This window comes from Prinia subflava, chromosome 23 (assembly GCF_021018805.1).
Source record: "Prinia subflava isolate CZ2003 ecotype Zambia chromosome 23, Cam_Psub_1.2, whole genome shotgun sequence".
Taxonomy (NCBI): Eukaryota; Metazoa; Chordata; class Aves; order Passeriformes; family Cisticolidae; genus Prinia; species Prinia subflava.
Genome location: NC_086269.1, coordinates 4,383,855 through 4,391,916, shown reverse-complemented (window position 1 = coordinate 4,391,916; position 8,062 = coordinate 4,383,855). Strand labels below are relative to the sequence as shown.

Here is an 8,062-nt window from a genome sequence, read left to right as displayed (position 1 = left end):
TTTGGTTTTTTTCTTTTGGTTAATTTTTCCCCCTTTTTTTTTTTTCTTTTTTTTTTTTTTTTTTTTTTTTCATGTTACCTCTATTCTCAATTTAGGGTTTTCTTCTCTGGGAGATGCATTATCTTTGTAAAACAAAACATTGCTTTCTCCAAAATTTTTTTTCTGTTAATGGCAAAGAATGGAAATAGAATAAAGTTTTACTGATTTTGAAAAAAGCCTCACTGTGCTCAGCCTCTTCTTTCCTCAGCGGGGGCTGTGTTGGATGTGTTGTCCCCATCACGGGCTGGATCCTGGTGCCTCCAATTCTCAGCACCCCGAGGGATTTCTGTGTTTTATTGAAGTTTGCACAGAGCAGGGAGCTTCCCCCAAAAGGCTCCATCATCAGCACTGCCCTATTTATATATATTTATATATATATATATATATATGTATCATAACAGCAGCGTTCATTGGCTACAAATTCCGTCACTGCTAATTAGCATCCAGCCCCTGTTTGACTCCTGTGTCTTTCCCTGTGCTCAGCAGTTCTCGTTTGAGGCGGGCTCTGTCTGCAGCAGGGCTCAGGGGCCGCTGCTTGTGCTCCCCAGTGCTGGAATTCCCCTGCCCCAGCTCCTGCCCCTTCCTCTGGGATTGATCCATAAAAGATCAATCAAAGTGCGCGGTGCTCGCCCAGGCTGCAGTTACTGCCCCAGCTCCAGCTGCTCATCGTTTTTAAAAGCACAAAGCCTGACTCAACCCCGGTATCCGATCGCGACAGGCTCGGTGTCACTCCTCATTTAAAACCCACCGGGGTTCGGTGTCCTTCCCCCTCTCAAGCCCCGCGGGTCGGGTTTGGGGCCGTTCCCCGTGAGAGCCCCGGGCTGCGGGGCCACCGCCGCTCCCCGTTCACAGCCCCGCTTCGGGCTCGGGGCCGCGGGGCCGGGGCCGCCGTGTCCCCGCCGTGTCCCTCGTGTGTTTCGCCCGTGTCCCGTGTCTCACCGTGTCCTCCCGTGTCTCTCCCGTGTCTCTCCCGTGTCCCTCCCGTGTCTCTCCCGTGTCCCTCCCGTGTCCCTCCCGTGTCTCTCCCGTGTCCCTCCCGTGTCTCTCCCGTGTCCCTCCCGTGTCTCTCCCGTGTCCGTCCCGTGTCCGTCCCGTGTCCCTCCCGTGTCTGTCCTGTGTCCCTCCCGTGTCCCTCCCGTGTCTGTCCCGTGTCCCTCCCGTGTCTGTCCCGTGTCCCTCCCGTGTCTCTCCCGTGTCCCTCCCGTGTCTCTCCCGTGTCCCCCCGTGTCCCTCCCGTGTCTCTCCCGTGTCCCCCCGTGTCCCTCCCGTGTCTCTCCCGTGTCTCTCCCGTGTCTGTCCCGTGTCTGTCCCGTGTCCCTCCCGTGTCCCTCCCGTGTCCCTCCCGTGTCCCTCCCGTGTCCCTCCCGTGTCTCTCCCGTGTCCCTCCCGTGTCCCTCCCGTGTCTCTCCCGTGTCCCTCCCGTGTCCCTCCCGTGTCCCTCCCGTGTCTCTCCCGTGTCTCTCCCGTGTCCCTCCCGTGTCCCTCCCGTGTCTCTCCCGTGTCTCTCCCGTGTCTCTCCCGTGTCTCTCCCGTGTCCCTCCCGTGTCTCTCCCGTGTCTTTCCCGTGTCTCTCCCGTGTCCCTCCCGTGTCTGTCCCGTGTCCCGCCGTCCCTCCCGTGTCCCGCCGTGTCTCTCCCGTGTCCCGCCGTGTCGCGCCCGTGTCGCGTGTGCGGAAGCGGCGCTGGCGGTGACGCGCGGGCGGGAGGCGGAAGCGGCGCGGGGCGATCGCGGGGCGGCGGCGGCGGCGGGGCCGGGCCGGGCCCGGCGAGGCCGCGGGGCCATGACCGAGTACAAGCTGGTGGTGGTGGGCGCCGGCGGCGTGGGCAAGAGCGCGCTGACCATCCAGCTCATCCAGAACCACTTCGTGGACGAGTACGACCCCACCATCGAGGTGCGCGGGCCGGGGCGGCGCGGGGGGAGCTCCCCGGGCCGAGGGCGCTGCCCGGGCCGGGCCCGGGCGGATCCGCCGGGTCCCGGCAGCGCGGCCCGGCCGCGGCTCCGGGAGCCTAAAGCAGCCACGGGCGGCCACAAAGGCCGGCAGGGTCTGTGCGGGGCTGGGTTCTGCTCACAGGGAGGGCGGCTGTGATGCTCTTTTTTGTTTTTTCTTCTCCTGTTGGGGGATTTCTTTACAGCAACAGGAGTTCTGTGTTTGGTAACAAAGGATGAGAGGGCTTAGAGTCTCGTTTAAAATGGGATGGTCTGGGTATGGTGTAAGATGTGCTAGTTTTGGTGATATTTAAAATACTGTGGGTTTAGATATTGGTGGTTTTTCATCAGAGACGGATGAGAATCACAAAATCCAGACTGGTTTGGGTGGAAAGGACCTTAAAGCTCATCCATTCATGAAGGGACACCTCCCACTGCCCCAGGCTGCTCCAAGCCTGTCCAACCCACCCTGGACCCTTCCAGGGACCCAGGGGCAGCCCCATCTTCTGCAGCACAGCTGGAAAAGCTCCTCCTGCCTTTCCTCGCTGTCATTTTCCGCTGTTCCCGCACGGGGCTCACCGTGTGCCCGTGTGTGCCGCAGGACTCGTACCGCAAGCAGGTGGTGATCGATGGTGAGACGTGTCTGCTGGACATCCTGGACACGGCGGGGCAGGAGGAGTACAGCGCCATGCGGGACCAGTACATGCGCACGGGCGAGGGATTCCTCTGCGTGTTCGCCATCAACAACAGCAAATCCTTCGCCGACATCAACCTCTACAGGTGCGGGACGGGCGGGGGGAGCGCTGAGGAGCCCCGGTGAAGGCTCAGAAATGGAGAAATGTTAAATCTCGCGCTGCTTTCAGGGAGCTTTGTCACTGCTCTGTGCCAGTGCACGGAAGCACAGACAGGGGTGGGTTGGAAGGGACTTTAAAGCTCATCCAGTGCCACCCCTGCCATGGCAGGGACACCTGCACTGTCCCAGGCTGCTCCCAGCCCTGTCCAGCCTTGGGCACTGCCAGGGATCCAGGGGCAGCCACACGCTGTGCCAGGGCCTCACCACCACCTTTAGTCAGGTAAGACTGGGATGGTTTTTAGGGGGTTTTGTGTTAATTATTTCATCAATCTGTATAAATGTGCCCAAGGGGTGCCAAGAGAACTGTGTCAGGCTCTTTTCCATGGTGCCCAGGGACAGGACAAGGAGCAGTGGCCATAAACTAAACCTCAAGGAGTTCCACCTCAACGTGAGGAAAGATTTCTTTCTGTGAGGGTGGCAGAGCCCGGGCAGAGCCCAGGGAGCTGTGGAGTCTCCATCTGTGACACACCCAGAACCAGCAGGATGTGGTCACTGTTCCTTTGCCTTGGCGATCTTGGTGATCTCCAGAGGGCCCTTCCAACCCCGGCTGCTCTGGGATTCTGTGATTCAGGTGCCTTTTACAGCTGCACAATTTCATCTCTAAAAAATGGGTGAGAAATCCAGAGTGGAGTTATCCATGGACAGAGGATGAAGTGTACACAGTGCTTGGCCATCCTGCTGCCCCCCTGCTCACCTTTAATGCGTTTTTGTGGCACGAGGTTGTTTCAATACTGAACTAAACCAGTTTTTATGTTTAGAAAATAGTTCCTAATTTTTTTTTTTAATTTATCTTCCTAAAAGAGAACAGATCAAGAGAGTGAAGGACTCAGATGACGTGCCCATGGTGCTGGTGGGGAACAAGTGTGACCTGCCCACGAGAACAGTGGACACAAAACAGGCCCAAGAATTGGCAAAAAGCTACGGAATCCCCTTCATAGAGACCTCTGCAAAAACGAGACAGGTGAGGGGCTGATTTCTTCCTGGGAAATGCAGGAATGACATTTCCCCATGTGCTTTTGCCTTATTTACAGGAAAAGCATTTTTTCAATCCCTTTACAGTTTTTAGCTTTTATTGCCCCACTCATTCTTAGCCTGAAAGAATTCTGGGCTTCTTGGCTGGGCCAGTGCAGGAATCACTTCAGACTCGTCCTGGCTTCCTTTCAAGTGGGTCATGTTGATAAATAACATAGAGAATAAAAAAAATCAACTCCCCTGAAATTACTAAATAAAACTGAAAAACTAACTAGGGAAAAATATACTCAAAATAATAACCATAACTAAAACCAGTAAATGTAGAGATAAAGAGACCTACAGTGGTTTTGTGGAAAGTTACATAACAAGAAAAAACTCCAAAAAAAGTTCAAAAAAATCACCTTTACTATCAAAACATTCAGCAAATACAACCACCAAAAACCCCTCTTAAGAAACCTCTAAAACCATAAAAAAACCTCCCAATAAGAGACAAATGCCTGAAAAATAATCCTAAAAAATAATTCTTATGTCTTAAATAAAACTCGTTTTAATTAAAACCACATTTTAATTACAATAAATAAATACCTTATTATAAAGTCTCACAAAACACACTGAAAAAAAAGAAACCCAGCTAGTTTCTACTGCTTCAAATGATGTTAAAAATTTGCTTGCAGCCAATTCCAGCATCGTTCAGTGTTGGCAGGAGGAGCAGCAGTTTCAGCTGCTCTCCCTGGGGAGTGTCAGAGGCTGAGCTTGCTCTCCCCAGCCCTGCTTGGTTCTCTTGGCTCGTTAATGAAAGCCAATTAGCAGATTATGATTGCAGACAGAATTCCCCAGACTGGACTAATGGGCTCCTCCAAAGGCAGCCCTGCTCTGCCTGCAGCAGGGAAGGTGCAACCAATGATTGAGCAGCAGCCAGAAAATCCTGAAGAGCTGAATTCTAAGAATTATAAAGAATTCTGAAATTAGGCAAGGAGTAGCTCGTTCCCTGCATGGAACCTCCCTGAGGTTTCCATGTTTATTTTAGGGGTTGTTACCCCAGGAGGAGTCAGGAGTGTGAGCAGAGGGTTGGGGACACCCGTGGGGGTTTCCTCCTCGTAGGAGCCACGGGATAAGTTGGGTGCTGCTCTTGCTGTGGGATTGTGTCTTCCAAACCCATTGAGGAGCTCTGGGATGGGCAGATCAGCGATTTCAGAAGCTTCAGGGGAGGAAACACCTGACCCTGTGTTTGCATTCAGGGTGTGGAGGATGCTTTTTACACCCTGGTGAGGGAGATCCGGCAGTACCGGATGAAGAAGCTCAACAGCAGCGAGGATGGGAACCAGGGCTGCATGGGGCTGTCCTGCCTGGTGATGTGAGAGGTGAGCTGGGACTCCCCTTCCCCACTCCCTCCTTGCCTCTTTGCCTTCCAGAGTTGATAAATGTGGCTGAGAAATGCTGCTTGCTGTAGGTGGGGCTTTCCTCTTTTATAGATCCTGTTTGTTTCCAGAGGTTTGGATCCTCCAATGTTTTAGTGCTCAAAAAAGAGAAATTCCCCCTCTAAGTTGGTGGTAGAGATTAAGAAAAGGAATTTTCATTCATGTCACCCTTTTGGCTGATGGAACAAGGGGATCTCTAAGGCTGCTTCCAACCCAAAACATTCCATGATTTCCACCAATTTCTATGGTGTGATTTTCTGTCATTCCTTTCTGTCCCCTTCCTTTGGGAAACCATTTGGACTGTTTGGAGAACGTGTAATTTCTGAAGAAACACCTTGGAAGAGGGGTGTGCACAGCTGTGCTCCTGATGATTGACTCCTGCACTGCCTCCCTCGAGCTGTGTTCCTCTGGAACGTGCTGGATTCAGGATTAACCAAATAAAATGGTGCAAATAATGAGATCTGAGCTCCCAGCTGAGGGCAGTTCCTTTCAGCAGTTCCCTCAAAGGTGTTGCTCCTGACTGTGAAAACAGACAGACCAGCTCAGGACTTGCACTGCTGCACTGCACACCCACCCCGGGGTGGGCCAGAGCTAATTAGTGCTAATTGGAGGTGCCTTTCTGTTCCAGATGCCAAGAAAACGTGGTTCAGGTGCAGCTGCTGGACGAGGCTCCATCTCCCGTGCTGCCCCTCCTGCTGATCCCTGCAGTGTTTTGGTGCCAGTGGCAGACTCTGGGCACCAGAGTTCATTAGCACAAGGTTCTTGTCCGTGCTCCATCTGAAGGGAACACCCGTGGCTCTACCTCCCTGCTCAGCTCACGGAGCAGCAGCAGCATCTCTGGACGTGCTGGGATTCCTTCCTCACTGTGTTACCTGGGTTTGTTCAAGAAGAAAACCAGTCACAAAAGTGAACTATAGAGACTAAATGCTGTGAAAAAAAAAAAGATGACACTTTACCTCTAGAGTAAAAGCTAGAAGTGCTGTGTGTCCCCTGTCTGTTGGATTCCGTGCAGTGCTGTCAGAGGAGTGGCACAGAGTAATGTCACCCGGGGCTGTGCCACCAGGAGTGCCCCTGTCCCCTCTCAGCTGGGTGTCTGCTCTCTGTGCACCTGTACAGCAGAAGTGCAACATCTCCAGTGCCAGGAGTGCCACCTACCTGATCCTCCATTTCTGTAATAAAAAGGAAAACCTTTCCTAACTAAGTGCCTGTTTGCTAAGAAGATTTGAAGTTGTCCCTTGGGTTGAGGAAAACCCCAAGGACTGGAATTTCTTGGGAGCTCGTTGTCTCAAGCAGGCAAGTGTGGTGTGGGTGGTCTGTGCCTGATCCTCCAGCAGGAATTTGGGGGCTGGAAGGTCCAGCAGGCACTGGTGAGACTCTTGGACAGGGAAGGGGACACACTGCATCTGTGTTTTACTTACTTTGTGGGTGGAACAGTTTATATTCTGTATTGTTTTCCTGCAGCATTCAGATCTCTTCCAAGTTGGACCAAACCTGTCAGCTGTTCATTTTTAACATGAACTGCCAGCGTTTCTGGGCAGCTTCTCACTAATTAATCTGGTAACTGGAGGTTGCTTTGGACAGCTGCTATTCAGCTCTCTCTGTAACTTGCAAATTGTTTTATTCTGAATTATTTTCTTACCACAGACTGTAAAGAGTCCCTTCAAAATGTCTCTAGACTGTAAAATGTAGTTGGAGTTTCCTTGTCAGGGAAGGAGTGTGGGGGGTTGGGGTTGGCTCTGTCGGGGCTGCAGTGGCTGCTCCATCCCTGGAGCAGCCTGGGACAGTGAAGGTGTCCCTGCCATGGCAGGGCTGGGATCAGATGAATTTTAAGGTCCTTTCCAACCCAAACCACTCTGGGATTCTGTGCTGGAAGGGGAGAGCTGCTGCAGAACCCGAGCCAGCTTCTGATTGCAGAATCCTTGCAAAATGAGGAAGGAGATGAGTTCAGGGATGGCTGCACAGGAGGTGTGGGACAGCCTGGTGGCAATCCTGGGCTGGCTCTGGCAGCCGCCAGCTGAGGGAATTGTGAGTTCTCACAAATCTGAGTTTCCTGGGTGCACAGGAGGGGTCACTGCTGCAAAACCTCCTTGGGGTGCTGTGTCCCCCCTGCTCCTTGTGCTGCTCTGCCCCTGTGCTGGGCCAGGGGAGCAGAATTCCCTCTCCTGCGGGGGAGAAGGAGCCCTCAGCCAACAGAGGGAGCATTCGGTCAGTGCCAGGCAGCAGAGCAGGGGAGCTGCAGCAGGCTCAGGTTCAGGTTGTTGGTGTCAGTCACATCTTAATTTGGAGTGCTCAATTTCAAATGGGCATTAGGAATCAGTAAACAGACAGGGAAGAATTCTTGCCTTTTAATATTGCTTCCTTCACTACTTACAGTCTTAATTCTCTTCTGGGAATGAAGGGGATCAACCTGCATCACATTTGCTTTATCCGTGATAATCCTTATAAATACTCCTTTCAATTTATTTTAACTTTGACTGACGTGACTGATAAGAATTAAACCCACAAAAAATTTAACACAAAATCTTATTTTCCAGCAACATACACACGATGGTGGGCAGGACTGTGGGGACCACGGGCTGTGGCTCGAGTTCAGTTTGTTTGTGGCTGCCCCATCCCTGGAAGTGTTCAAGGCCAGGGACAGTGGAAGGAGTCCCTGCCCATGGGATGAGCTCTAGAGCCCCTTCCAGCCCAAACCATTCCATGGCTGATCTCAGCTGCAGGAGAAATGTGACAGAGCTGCCACCACTGCACAGCCAGGGCTGGGAAAGCTTTGGCAGGAGGAGTTTTGTGTGCAAGGCTCCCCTGTGGCAGGAGAGGAGGGGCTGCTCCTGGAGAGGTGTGTGGCACACGGGCA

The 8,062-nt window shown here is 52.8% G+C and overlaps 1 protein-coding gene across 1 annotated transcript; it reads left to right on the top strand.

Moving 5' to 3' along the window:
* Positions 1-1,728: 1,728 nt before the first annotated feature.
* NRAS (NRAS proto-oncogene, GTPase) lies at positions 1,729-6,405 on the top strand. Its single transcript, XM_063418095.1, has 5 exons — positions 1,729-1,930; positions 2,567-2,745; positions 3,620-3,779; positions 5,029-5,151; positions 5,837-6,405. Exons 1-4 carry the CDS (start codon positions 1,820-1,822, stop codon positions 5,146-5,148), a joined length of 570 nt encoding a protein of 189 aa, XP_063274165.1. The 5' UTR covers positions 1,729-1,819; the 3' UTR covers positions 5,149-5,151; positions 5,837-6,405.
* Positions 6,406-8,062: the final 1,657 nt, after the last annotated feature.